Genomic DNA, 14742 nt, shown 5'->3' with positions numbered 1-14742 from the left:
CAAACACAGAGGCACGCTTGACAGATTATTTTCTTTCAACTTGTTACAGGCTAAATCACTCTGGTTTTAGGCGGGGAATACTTCTCCAACAGTATTGGCTGTAGAAACTGAGTGTATAAAAAGATGTGGCTGTAGATACCAGGGCTGGGCAAGGGACACCTATTAATAAACTGCAAATTTAACTCAAACACATATTATTTTGTGAATGGAGTGTGGGACAACCTCTCTCCATCATCACTATAAACTTCAGTTTCATTTCCCAGTGTTTTTCTAACTTTGTCTCTTTCAGAAGTGGAATTTCAGTACATGACTCTTTGACAGGGTGATAAAAGCTTAAATAGAGAGAAATCTGACTAGATGACTAAGCCATTACCCCTGAACAGTCCCTTACATTTATTTTCTAGTTGATTCTTACCAGCATTTGAAAACATTGAAGTGTTTTTAGTACCATTTCAGGAAGCGGCTACAAAGAAGTGATGTAATAACTGGGAGCCATGGTGACAACTCCATGTACAGAAAAATTGGATAGGTGGGAATGTCTACAGAGAACACAAATAAGAAGGGAGAAGGCTCTCATCTGTAATACCAGAGAGGGAGGGGACTTTATGCCAGAGAAAGAAATCAATTTAGAACTTGGTCACCGAGATGTTTTCTGTCCTGGTAGTAGATGATGTTACCTCATCATTACTTAATGACACGGTTGCCAAGAGCCTACCAAACTGATGAATAAATGAAGCTTAAATAATACACAAATGAAAGGAACTGTGAGTACACAGGGAGTACATAGGGCATCTGCACTTGCAGTAAATAAAGTTCCTTGCCTAGGGAACGTAAACCCGTCTCTGTTTCCTGGAGCTCCAGAGCAGTTTTCCCGCTGGCAGAATAACCCAACTGTTGACACAGTGTTTTTGTCAAGCTTGTCTTTGAAGCATCTGGCATCAAATACCATGATACCAGCTAGTTGACAGGCACAGGATAACTGCTGAGGAACATACTGTGTGGGAAATTCTGTCTGAGCTTTAACAGATCCTGGTCTCTTCTCTGTTACATGGCATGATCTCCTGCTGGTACCTACACAGAGCTTTTTTAAAAGGAATATGTGAATGTCGTTGGGTTGTAAACTAGGAGTTTGAGATTTATTTCCATGGGTGAATGATGTTCTGGATCTTAGAGTATATAAATAAGGATATGGGAAGACAGATGTTGGGAAGGTGGAAAATTTTGGAAGAGTTGGCTGAAGTGTCATTATTCCTCATTATTAAGTCTTTTTTTTTTTTAGTTTAGGGAGATTTAATGGGTAACTGTTGTAACTATGTTCTTAAGTGCTTAAGTAAGAGGAGCCAAGGTAGGGTAGGGAAAATGCTATGGTAAAAGTAATTAAATGAATTTGGATTATGGCATTTGAACTACAAAAAGCAAGATTTTGAAGGGTCTTAGGGGAGTTAGTAGAAGATTAAAAACAATTATTAGTTCCATTTGGGACATTGAGTCATATCTTTGAAACTTCCTAATTAACTTCCCAAACAATCGAAAATACTCATTTTCTGTAGGGTACTATCTAGAAGAACTTTTCTTATGTTCCAGGATCCCACTTGATCCATATAAATGCCTGTTGTGGCATACTGTTCACTGTCCTAATATTGCAAGACAAAGTTATGGAATAGCATCAGAACACAGTTTTTTAGAGATTTGGGACCTTTGAGCCAGGTTTTGGGACAAAATGATAGAGCTGTGAAAGATAGGTGTGAGAGCAGAGGATCAGCTCCCACAAAATGTTAAGAACTTCAGGCATTTATTTTTAAACCAGTAGCTTCTTTAAGTCTAAAACTTTGTGGATTCAGAAGATTGAACTAAGAGGGTTTTATCCTTTTCCCTTTTTTCCCCCCTTTTGTCTGTCTCCTCATGTTAATTGCCCCAGGTTCTTATGCTCTTTCTGCTGCAGATCTTTACTTCCAAAAACTGTCAGCTGTTTTGTCTTCTCCTTCAGTACCATGTTTCCACTACCCTGGACAAGACTCACCCCCCTGCTGTTGCTTCTTAGAGCTGAATGAAAACTCTGCATTCCACGCTCTGGTGGCTGCTGAGCCACTGAAGGAGCTGAAACGTGCCCACGCCTTCAACTCAAGAGTTTCTTAGACACTTAAAACTCAAGTGCTCACACAGAGGCAGAAGTGTCCGAGTCGAAACAGTTGAGCATTTGAGTTCAACTCCACTGCTATCAAGCCTTGAGAGAGATAGATACATAGATAGATAGATAGATAGATAGATAGATAGATAGATAGATAGAAGTACTGAGACTATTCTCTTCCAATTAACAAACTAGTTTTTTCCACCTCCTCACTCACTGCTTTCTGGGTTGCCCTGCTTGAGATCCAGCTTCTCGGTGTCAATTGTATTGAGAATTTCAGCTCTTGCTCAAGCTCATCAGCAAAGCTGATGTGCGATACCTAACACAAGCTTCCCATCCTCTAGCAATTCTGCTCCTGCTGACCTTTTTTTGCCATCCTTTGAACTCCTGAATCTTCAGGTTTTTACAAACTTGATGGTGAGTCTTTATGCCTGGGATGTTAGCAAACAAAAGGTTAAGAGTTAAGATAGTATTGCCTGTGAAGAATGTTTGTTTTCTAGCACCTGTTCATACACAGATAATGTAGATGCTTAGCAGAAAAGTAGTACTAGCATTACTCCAAAAAGAATCAGATTTGTTTAAATAGTGTTGATTAATCTTAATGAGAAACTATATCTTTTACAGTTTTCTTTACAGTGGCTTTTTCAAGGTGCATATGAGTGAATATCTTCAGAGTAAAGCTACTTTGCCTGTTTTGTTCCTTCTTATGCTGTACACATATACTTAACTAAAAATAATGAAAGATCGTCTTAGGTTGAGCTTATAAGAGTGATTTTCCTTCAGTGGTGTAAATAGCTTGAGAGGAATGTAGTTAGTCCTATCTCTCTCACGTAGCACTATAGGGGCTGGATAACCTAGGACTCTTTGAGGAGGGGGGCTGGAAGCAACACCTTGGAACTCCAGCCAAGCAACCCAACCGCACTCGTGTCTTTCCATCAGCTGACTTTCGTTTCTTACCCAAAGTGATACTATTTTAGTGGACAAACAAAGTAAATCTGGTATTTCTCTTTCACTAACCATCCCTTCCTGGATTGGGTTCTGCATCTGTCTTCTACTAAGAGAAAGACGATCTGAGATTTTATGTATTGAAGAAGCTATTGCAGAGGATGGAGAGATTTAGAATTTTAGACACTTCTAAGTAAAAATCCAAAGCTTAAGAGTTATCCTCACACTTTGCTCTGGAAATCTCTGTGATCAAAGAAGCCAACTGGGGCAGTATCCAGAGTCTAAACAAAAAGGAAGTTTAAAGGTATGTTGAGGAAGGACGAGGCAAGTGCTCTGCCTGGAAACTGTGGTGTGGTGAGACCATTTACTAGGATAGACCTGCTAAGCTGGGTGGAGGTTACTGCTGTATTTATGCAGTGCTCTGCACCAACTGTTTGTGGTAAGGATATGTATGTAAGACAATTCAGTGGCTAATCTGAGCACATTCTATAGACCTGTGTTGTTGGCAAGTGTGTGTGCATCCTGCCATCTGCCTTGTAGCTTGTGTCCGTCCAGCTCGCCAGCAGCTGCAGGATTCCTGGCGTCCAACACTGTGGCTGCTCAGGGTCAAGGAACACTGTTTGGTGCTTTGTGCTTGGCTGAGGACTACAAAATTATCTAGGCTAAGTTGCTGTTGGTGCAGCAATGGGCTGTGGTCACCTCAGAGCCTAGATTGCTGGGTATTCCTTGCAGCAACTGTTTCCCACCCTCACCTGACATCAAAACTGCAGCACAGTCAACATGGTGCACAGAACATACCAACCCAAGGAGCTCAGGTGTTGCTGACAGCCCTGCTGACATGCGTGCACAGCATTCCATTTCCTTACAGAGGCAGCCGTGGCCATTTCAGCTGGACTTTTCAGGGCAGTTTGAGCTTTGTGATGATGTTCTTACTTGGGAATTTTCTTTTGAAACCGAGGGCTCTCAGCAGAGCATTTATTGACTTTTGAAAAGACGCACGGAGGGAGGTGCTGCCTACGACAAAGCAAGTGTTGCATCACTGGTTCGTGTAATTGAAATGGTTTCTTGCAAGCTGTTCGTGATTCATAAAAGATAATAAATAACTGAGGAATGATAGCGTCTGATGAGGGAAACAGTTGTTGCAGAGATACTCTTCTGTTGTCCGGGTTGTGATTAGCTGGTTTTAGAAGGGGAGGTAAAAGACATCTTTGAACACACCAAAAGAAGATACAGATGGACCTCACACAGTTTCCCTTCCTCAGTTTTGGTTCACACCTGACTGTGGGATCAAGGTAACTGCCAAGAGTGTTTAACATGTAGACATTGAGGGCCAGTGATAGAAATTGCAAACAAGTATAGCCTACAAACTTGACAAAAATGAGAGAGTTTACAAAAGCACAAAATCCATTGCTATATTAATCTGCTCTGACATGACAGGACACAGAACGTGGGACACACGTCATTCTTACCTTTCAGTAAGAAGCAGAGGGTGGGTTTTTCCAAACAATCTGTGCTTAGCCCAAGTCTGATCTCATTTAAGTAAAGGAGTATTTATCAACAGTGTTGTGAGAATCTCGTGGCTGTGTGTATTTTTAAATTGTGCATTGTTCCTGGTAATGTCTGACATGCAAAATTAATGTCACTGAAAGTAAGTGCGATAAATAAAGAGGACATCTTGCAGATGGAATTTTTATGTCCTGTTTACACAAAGAATTAGAAACCTTCATAAACTTCATAAAAATAAGTGGAATTCTGTGGCAGCAGTCCGTGATAAATTGCTGAAATACTGGGTAGTTTGGCCATTTTGGGAGAAAGTGTAGCCTGAGAAGATGAGGGTAGCAAACTCGTACAGTAATCATGAGAATAATTACACAGTCCTTTGTCCTGATGTTAATCCCCACATCACCCTGCAAGGGAGGATCTATAATGTTGCCTTAATCCTGTTGATTTTTTTAGTCATGTGAATGCCACAGGAATGATAGATCTCAAGGCCCTTTCCTTACATTCAGCAGATTCGGTACCTTCTAATTGTGTAATTTGGCCTGAAGCAACCCCGAGGCACTGGGTGTTCATGGGAAGCGTGCAGAGGGGGGTGTGGGGATTAAGAGCAACACGGGGAACATCACCACCTGTTTAAACCCCCCCCCACACACACCCCTCTTTCTTTTTTTCTCTCCCAGGAGAAAAACCCTACAAATGTACCTGGGAAGGCTGCTCCTGGAAGTTTGCTCGCTCGGACGAACTGACGAGGCATTACCGCAAGCACACGGGAGTGAAGCCATTCAAGTGTGCGGACTGTGACCGCAGCTTTTCCCGCTCAGACCACTTGGCACTCCACCGCCGCAGGCACATGCTGGTTTGAGGAATGCTGCCCGCTCCAGCCGAGTTTAAGAGCTGGGTCTCTTAACTACCCGCAGTGAATTCAGCAGGGCTGAATCCCCCCTCTACAGTGTTAACAGGCAGGACTTTCCCTGATATCTGTAACAAAAAAAGAACCCACAAAAAACACAAACAAAACAGAAATTAAAGCAGGAAAAGAAGTGCCACTCTTCTTCTTGGCATCTGAAGTTAACCCCGTCTGCCCCCTCAGCATGGCTACCCCCTGAAAGTGTCACCACAATCACCTGGGAAATAGCAGCCAAAATGCTACAGGAATGGGCATTATTTTACATGCTGCATCCTTTGACAAAAACTGTTTATAGCTTGTATGTTTTCTCAGCTGTCGGACATTTTGTTCCTGAAAAATCACTGCTGACTGGAGGATACCGCAAACCGATGATGATGAAAGCAAGACCGCTAGACCTTCCTTTTCGCTTTTTTTTCCCCTTTGTTTTGAATACTATCTGGCTAATAACAGCATCACGCCTGAGCTGTGCTACAGACAAGCTCCGTGTGAGTAGGCAAGAAGATTCTGCTGGAGAGGTCCTGCTGTTGGAGATGAAGGGTCGCTTGAGCAGACTTTTGCAATAACGATGGTGGCATTTTAATATTGTACCACATTTTGTCATTATGCCCTAGAGGACACCAGCCATTTAACCTTTTTCTTTTATCTTTTTTTTTCCTTTCTTTTGTTTTTGTTGTTGTTGTGGAAGTCTGTAAAATAAACAAGAGGCAGCAGCATCTCTGCTGAAAGTACAATATTAAGTATCTGTATTTTACCATGGACTTTATTTAGAACCGTTTTCTGGTTTATGTAGAAAAATCCCATCTGAAAACTACTACCCCATTCTCAACACACAGTTTTCTTTCACACAGGTATTCTCTTCCCCATGACCATTATCCGAACATAAGGAAACAGTCAGATCTTATACTCGCTGGTACCAAGGTTAGTGGTGTAGCCATTTGTAAAATGGAATTGAATGTACCAACAAAACAGAGAAGAAACGGCTGCATCTCTTGCACAGAAAAAGCAATAATGAGTAAAACTGCTCTCGAGACAATAATTCACTCTACACAAACAGAAGCAGGGGGCTATGCAGAAATAAGTTAATATCTCTGGTGGTTTCACTGGCCTGCCGGGTACCACAATTAAGTACTTTCATTTCCTTCAACCTAATACTTGTATCTGGAAAGTAAGAAGGATAAAGGAGAGAGCTGATTGTTGAGGAGTCAGTGGATGAACCATAAGTAGGAAGGAGAAATGTTTCTGCAGTGGTGCTCTGTAAGACATTAGGTTTCTCCCTGGGAGTTAGGGAATAACAAGATTTTGCCAGATGACAAGTATGAAATAAATGGCCCTTTATATGGGTACCAGTGGCTGCCTCTGCTGGGATTTTCAATCCAAGCCGTTTCAGATTAAATAAAAGGAAATTCTTGATCATTCCCATACAGCCCTATAATTGTGAACCAATTTGTATTAATTGAATTACGTAGGAGAGAGAGAAACTCTTAGTCATCAGTTGTTCATGCAAACAGAATAGTGTTTTTCTGTTTTCTTTCCTCTCAAGGTTCTGTCTATTCAGCTCAATTTGACAAAGGGGAGGCTTGGCAAGATTTTTTAAGTGTTGAGATTTTTATAGCTTAGAGATGAAAGATGTATACATAAAGGTCTTTTGCAATGCATTTAATGATGAATATTTGGTTCCAGGAATTGCACAGATTAAACTTGTGATGCCACTTGTTCGTTTTTAAATGTTTGACCAGTGTGATTTAATCTCTGATTCCTGAAGTAACTGTAGTAATGTTGGTAATCTTTGAGAAAAATCAGCACAGAGTACCTGTACAGATAATTGATGCAATTACAGTTAATTGAGGATTAATATGACTTGGACAATACTTGTACGGCAGCATTCACAGGCCCCAGAGTTTGATTGTCTTTAAATACATTCTAAATATTCCCAAGTACCGGGTAGTTTATCGGCTCTCTGAAACAGGAACTTCAACACAACACTGTTAAAACTCTGGCTCCCTGCTACCAAGTGGTCAGTAGGGAAACCCAAGACAAGTCATTCACAGCCATTATGGGAAAAAACGCCTCTGTCAATTCCCATTGACCATGTTGTTAACGGATTTCCACCAAATTCGGCAACGCTTTAATACCCATCTCCGCATCAGGAGTGAAGCAGAGGCACTAAGTATCCATGCAAGGCCTGGAAAGGTCATGATGGATCAGGGCAGCTGGGTAGGCCGCGAGGCATTGTGAGGTGGCGGAACTGGCTCTTTACCAGCAGCATTACTGCTGTTGGCTTGAAAAACTGGTTGTTTTTTACAAATGGTGGTGTGCGTGAGATGGTTCATGGATTACATCTGAGGTCTGTCTTTTATGTACTTCATTATTGTCCCCTTAAATGGATCTGTCGTTCTCTGTGTTTAGGGAAAGAAGTCAGGTCAGGTAGAAGTCAATTGTTAACATTATTTTCCTGCCCAAGAACATTTTTCTGACTAATTACATGAACGGCAGTAATTCATTTGAAAACCTGACTGCATATGGAATTCCCTTCAGAACCCGTGGGTTTTTTCTCCTGTAGCAAATCATTTTATTTGACCAGAAACTCTTAAGGCTGTTCTGTTAGCATACAAGGGGAGCAGTGAGAGAGATCATCTCTGATGTTATTCACAAAGGCAGGGTGTAACTGGGAGAAACCAGTGTCCTCTTTGGACTTTCTCCTGTAGGTCAATGAAGAGAGAAAAACTCCTCCAAGAAAAAATGAGGGGCCTTAAATTTCAGCACTCAGCTCTGAACTACCCTGAGGAAGAACAGATGTATCACAGACCCTGGGGAGGTTCATCTCCTGAGGCTGACGTTGGCCTCTGTGGATCCCTTGTCTTTCCATGGGTTGCCCATTACTTTATGCATCAGAGACACAGCAACAAGAAGAGGGTCTGTTTTTTATTCAAGGAAGGTGATACAGGGTTAAAGCAGCACCCACACCGAGGGAAGCAGCCACAGAGCTTAGTGTATGCTAAATTTTCTTATTTCACAGGCAGGAAGTGTATCTTCAACCTTTCCTGTGAATGTGTAAGGGCTTTTCGTGCTGCTGTTACCTCTAGACAATGTACACAACCAGCAGTAGTCCACCACTGGGTTTCAGGTACCCAGTATGGTACTTGGTGAGTTTCTTATTTGTACCAGCACCCACAGACCTTGACCCCAAATATTCTGTGAGGTTGTTTTCTGGTTTGTTTTCAGAAGTATTTTAAGAGAAGTTACTCCAGGAGGCGGTGGGGGAGGGGTCCCCCAGATTCTCAGGGCATCCTTCCCTCTGTGACTGCTGTTCAGACCTGCTGAACTTCTGTGCTTGTGGCAAAGACCAAGGGTGACTCCTCCAGGGTAGTTTCCTCAAAAATCCTGGTATCCCATCACAGATCCGTGACATTTTGTGACCGTCATGAAGGCTTACATCATGTGTAGCATGCAGAAACCAGGTCTCATCTTGACACAGCAACACAGTAGGTCCACCTTAATTGAACAGTCGGGAGAGACAAGTATACAGCATCCCATTCTTTCAGAAAGATCGAGATTTACGCTTTCAAGTGTGAGTCAAGGGTGGTAATATCCACTGTGCCCATTAACAACTTAGAAGGGGAACTATGCCACAAAGTTTCAGGTTTCATATGTTTTTAGAAGAATTCAATAGATTCATCAGGAAATCTCAGTAGCCAGCATTATAGGAAAACGTAACAAGCAAGTAGCTTTGATACAGAACTTTTTAAAATTTAAATTGACATTATTTTTGGAGCACCTGTTCTATTCAGGACTATAAAATTGGCCCATTGCAGCAGCAGTTTATACTTGGGGATGAAGATGCAGTATTCCTTATTCTCTGTCATACTTACAGAATTAATGAAATAGGTTTAGACTGACATGTAGATGCAATTATTTACTGGAGTAATGTATAACAAAATTAACAGTGTTGCAAATTACATTCTGTTTGGGGTAAACTCGCAGTGCAGAGCATGGACAAATAGCTGGACAACCTTTCTCCCCTTTAATAATGGGAATAGCAGTGATCATAAGTCTTGTTTTCCATTAGTCACATTGAAAATGTATTCTAGTTGCCATTTATAAATTTATCTTCTGATAATAAATGCTGTTTAATGGAAAAAAACTCTTTCTTCTTTATTGAAGGTGGGTACCACTAAATTGGAGTAAGCTTCACTATTAATATCCCGCTTATTTTTTAGTTTGGAAAGGTCAGTGTGTGACATTGCATCTTCCACATCAAAAAAGTCTTAAGTTTGGTCAGTAAGTCGTCCCTACTCCCACATGCTTGTCCACAATCGTGCCTATTAACCCCAGCATTTACACACACCTCCACTCATGAGCAGGTAATAAGTTTATTTCAAAAAAAACCCCACAAACATCATAAAAGAAATACTAGAAATAAACACCATAAAAGAAAATGCTACCTTCTTAAGAAACCAGCTGGTGTTATTGTATTATGCTTTTGCCTGTGATTTATAACTGGAGGGATGCACATGGAAGTTTAAAGATTGTTCTATTTTCAAAGTTCTGCTGTAGCTTAACAGTTGCTGTGTAGTGTATGCTTGTCAAGTTATGCCCATTGGTACTTTGAAAAGGCTTAAATCCTGATCAGTTTCCACAGTAAATCAGGTTTAAGTACAGAAGTGTAACTATAAGGATACTGCATCTTTAGAAGTCAAAATACCTTGAAAGTATTCTACTGCACTGGTACCAGTTGAAGTATTCTGTAATATATGTGACAGTGGAAAAGTATTTTCAAACTGACAATTTTACATGGGGTATAAATAGGTTTAGTGAAGTACATTTTTAAAACATCATTTCCATCAAAAGAACTGGTAAGATTGCCTTGCAAAGCTCAAAACACACAACATAAGAGGTAAATTGTTCTGTTTTGTCAGAGCACGTTTTCTCTGCAAAATGGAGTGGCCACTTCTCTGCTGTTGCGCAGATGACTTGCAGTATACTAAGGTCATACCCGGTCCTTCAGTGTCAAACAAGCCAATACTCAGAATGTCTTTGAATAAAGGAAGGAAACACTTAATCAAAATGAAAACCATATGAAAAGATTTAGGAGATTTTTTGTGTTTTGTGGGTTGTTTGGGTTTTTTTTTTTCCTTCTGATATTTTACAGTGAACTGCAGTTACAGTAATGGCAAACTTTCATTTGATTTTATTTCTCGTTGTATTTCCCTGGCTACAGTGCATCTTGAATAAAGGTTGCAGAGCTGAAATAGGCAGCTGCTCTTTGCTCATTTTAGTCTTCTAGGCGCAGTAGCATGTCAGTGAAATCAATTGTAGCAGGGCAGTTGTGACATTTGAAATGCACAAACACTTTGCAAGGTAGCCTAAAATCTATATTAAAAGATGAAACAGAAACTGAAAGTGCCTGTAACTAGAACTGATGGGATGTTCCTATACTTTTACACAGCAATAACTTACAGAATTCAGTTAACAATAAGGTGAAAATGAAATTTTACTCGGAGAACAATAATGCAGCACAGAAACAAACACAAAGTGCCATTTGTATTTTCACATTGAGATATTGTGTTAGAGGCTTTAGTTATTTTCTCAGATAACATCTGTCATATACTTGTAAGAAGAAAATGCATTTTAGCTTACAAATGACTCATATCCGTATTGTTTCTCAGTAGGTGTGAATGGAGGTCATTGTCAAGCAGTGTTTTAGGGATTCGTTCCCAATTTATGTCTGATGTGCCCATGTATCCAGGCTGTTCTCTAGTGACATAATCCAAAAACTAGTAATAAGCCCAATGGAGCTTTTTTAAGGTATATGGTAGAATGGGGGAAAATCCTCTGCATCAAACTCTGGAAATGCAGAGTTCAACTTAACGTCCCCTTCCTGTTTCTCATATAATGCTCATGGTATGTAGTATCATCTCAGAACTGGTTGACTTTAGGAATAGACAAAATGTATCTCTTTTGGGGACAAATGAGTCAAAAATCGAGGACTGACAGCCTAGAGACTGTTCGAATCACAAACAAGAAGTTGATAAAATGGAGTAAGGAGATTTTTATATTGAGTAGCCTAAACATTTGCATCAGTAGACTAATTGATCTTACAAGAAGTTGGCCAGCTGTGACTCTCAATGCTCTTTTGGGTTTCTGTAATCTGATAGGTTTCTGTAAAAAAAAAAGCCTAAAAAGTATTAACTGATCCTAATGTATTCTTAAAATAGCAGTGTAGTGCCATCCCTCCTGCTGCTCCTGTTTCTAAAAATGAATTTATTGGAGTTGAAAATGTAACGGGTTGCCTTCGTACCTTTGCCATTGAAAGACTGCTTTCCGTCCTCTAAATTTGTGCCTGCCATATATCCAGGCAGAATTTTGTATTTGAAACGTTCCTCTTTTTGCTTAGACTTCTGCTGTGATCAGTGAGTTGCTGCTGGGAGTGGGAGGATGGTTTTCAACGAGGCAGGATTAGGTGTGTAGGGTTAACTTGAAGATGCTCATGTACTGAAGAAGACGCAAAAAAAAAAGAGCCTGGACTGACATGTGAAACGTGTGTTGGTTAATCATGTGACAGGACTGCTAGCTTAGTAACAACTTACTTTTAAATGTTAGCCACTGTTGGAAATAATTCCATCAGGACATTACATATGCTTATTTGTCATACTGAGCTTAATCCCCAGATGTTAAGCACATAAAAGAACATAGTTCATCCTGGGGATTTTAGGAGGGCACTGGGGAAAGCATCATCAGAAGGAAAAAGGAAACATTAGTCTCTTTCCTCGTACCTGAGCTGCTGTTGGAGGGGAAGGTTTTATTCTTTCTTCTGGAGCAGCAACACTGCAAGGAGGCACCCTTAGAAACTTGCAGCATTGAGAAGTTTGGCTGACTTCAACCCCAAGTGTGTCAGTTCTTGCATAGGAAAGGATACCTTGTCTTCACCATCCCAAAATGAGACAGGCTTTTTTTCCCTTCATTCTGAAAAATACACACAGAGTTGTTTTTCTTTCTCACAGCCTTATTGATCTGCCAGCATACTTGTAGAGCAGCTTGGCTTTACCCACTTTAAACTGTGAAATAAATTGAGTTGTCCTTCTAGTAATTTTTAGATTATTCAGCACACAGTCCTCTAGACAAGCAAAACTGGACATGTGAATTTTAGCTACTATGAAAATAAGAATAGGGGAGGAAAAAAAGTATTTATAAAAGTAAAAAGTCTTACTGTCCATACATGTGAGCTTCCCCACTTGTCTCAGAAGTTTCAGGGAGCCGAGATGCTGTCAGTTATTAAAGATGAGATGAATGGTGGTTCACACATTGACTTGCTATACCTTGCTCCATGTTGTGACCTCTGCTTTTAAAAAACAATAGTTCAATGTCTGGTAGAGGACCACAGGTGATGGCATTGATGGATTGTCATAAGCATGAACCATGAAATATAGAAGTAGCTTCAGATACTGCTTTGTTCCTTGTCTCTGCCTTTTTAGATGTAAAGAGCTTCTTTGGAAAGACAGTTTGCACCATAATCTTTACGGCTGAATTAATCTATTTCATAATTTGGAGTCTGTGTTGCCATTTCTGGTTTGAAGTTGTTTTTTCAGAGATACATTTGGATCTTTTTCTCATTAAAAACTCCCGAGGTTTATTGCTTTCCTTATCATCCTATACGTTGCGTCCTTGGTAATCTGAGTTCTCTGCTGAACACCTACACAGTATGCTCTCTTGACCCACTGTCTGTCACTAAAAAGTTATCTCTCCCATTTGTACTAGCAATAGAATATGCACAGAGGTAGTAATGAATTTCTTAATTCAACCTTAAGACTTTCAACCCACACAGAGGCACAGGCATTCATACACTGCAAGTGAAAAAGAGATTTGGATACTGCTGTCAACATGTGGGGTCAAAAATACCATTAAATTGGAAAGTTCCTTCAGCTGTGTTTAGGAAGAAACAACAGTAAAACAGAAAAAATATCATTCTTGGCTAAGTCACTTATGGAAGAAACAAATTCCCCTATGGCATTAGTTGAATGAAATCCTAAGGATGGGTTTGCATTCGGCCCCAAATTGTTCCTTCTATTCAGATGGTTGTCGTCATGTGTACCAATGAGCGATCACTTGATCCTCCTGTGTAAAAATACAAAAACATCCCTTGGTTTACCAAGTGATTTAATTTGGGACTGAAGCTTCACAGCAATGGAATTAGTACGTACGGTACCTCAGTCTTTTTCCTAGTTAAGATGCAAAAGGGAGGTTCACTGTCGGTAACCCCATAGAGATAATAGTGTCAATAGGAGACCTACACTGAAAAGAACACCAGTGCTAGCAAGCAAACGTATTAGTTTAAGTCTTTCTTTTGCCTTCTTTTCAAACACTTTTAAATGCAAAATTCCTTTTCTTCAAAAATAAAAAGTAAGCATCTGAAGATCTAATTTCCCAATAGTTTCCTCTGCATTTATATACTATGTAGTGTTTAGGCAACACCTATGTTATAAGTTTATTAATATTATGTAAGTGTTGTTCTTGTATTTATGTATAGTGTATGTATTGTAAATATACTCAGAGCTTTTTTTCCTCTTACTGTAAAATGGTGATTTTTGCCCTATGATAATGTAAAGGGAGTCCCCTAATGAAATTCTGTCACAGGATGATTATTCCACTCTATTCTCAAAGATTTAAATGAACAAGTGTTATCGTTTTTAATGGTGTCTCAGACATATTTTGTTGGTGCATTGCTTTTCTGTATTCAACTTTCCTATGAATTGAGCTGTGAATTGAAATAGAGTTTAAACCTTTAAATGTATGCATTTGTATAATTATCTGAATGGAGGCATGAAGGTTAAATAAAGCATTTTGTATGGAACAAAACCCCTAATTACTACTGTGGATGACTCAAACCTTCTGGAATACCCAGTTATTAAATTTTATAAATTAAACCTTTGTTAAAAAAATATTTTCTATAAACATATAGTGATTTTTTTTTTAATGGAGTGTTTGCTTAAGAAATGGATTTCACTTGCTTTTCTTGATTTTTTAAAAGCTGTCACGTAGAGAAGACATTCTTTCCCCTTTCAAAGCGTTTGTGCATCTGTGGCAAAGCTGGAACAAATAAAATAGCGCTCAGCAGTATGAACAAAAATGTCCTGGGATGATATAAAAATATTTCACATTATGATCTGAGTTCCCTAAGTACTTTAAAATGGAGTTGTGTGTCTGTCTGTCTCTGCGTCTTCCGCTGCCCTTTCCCTGTGTTAGGGAAGCTGGCACAGTTAATATG

The 14742-nt window shown here is 39.8% G+C and overlaps 1 protein-coding gene across 5 annotated transcripts in view; it reads left to right on the top strand.

Moving 5' to 3' along the window:
* Positions 1 to 14333, top strand: part of KLF12 (KLF transcription factor 12) — a 255583-nt gene extending 241250 nt beyond the window's left edge. For all 5 annotated transcript variants that reach the window (XM_061995504.1, XM_061995521.1, XM_061995492.1 and 2 more), the window contains one exon: positions 5254 to 14333. In XM_061995504.1, the coding sequence (XP_061851488.1) occupies positions 5254 to 5435 (182 nt within the window). In that variant the 3' untranslated portion in view covers positions 5436 to 14333. The remainder of the gene's footprint in view (positions 1 to 5253) is intronic.
* Positions 14334 to 14742: the final 409 nt, after the last annotated feature.

The sequence above is a fragment of the Colius striatus genome, chromosome 1, assembly GCF_028858725.1.
Source record: "Colius striatus isolate bColStr4 chromosome 1, bColStr4.1.hap1, whole genome shotgun sequence".
Classification (NCBI taxonomy): domain Eukaryota; kingdom Metazoa; phylum Chordata; class Aves; order Coliiformes; family Coliidae; genus Colius; species Colius striatus.
This window is presented reverse-complemented; position numbering and strand designations above follow the sequence as displayed.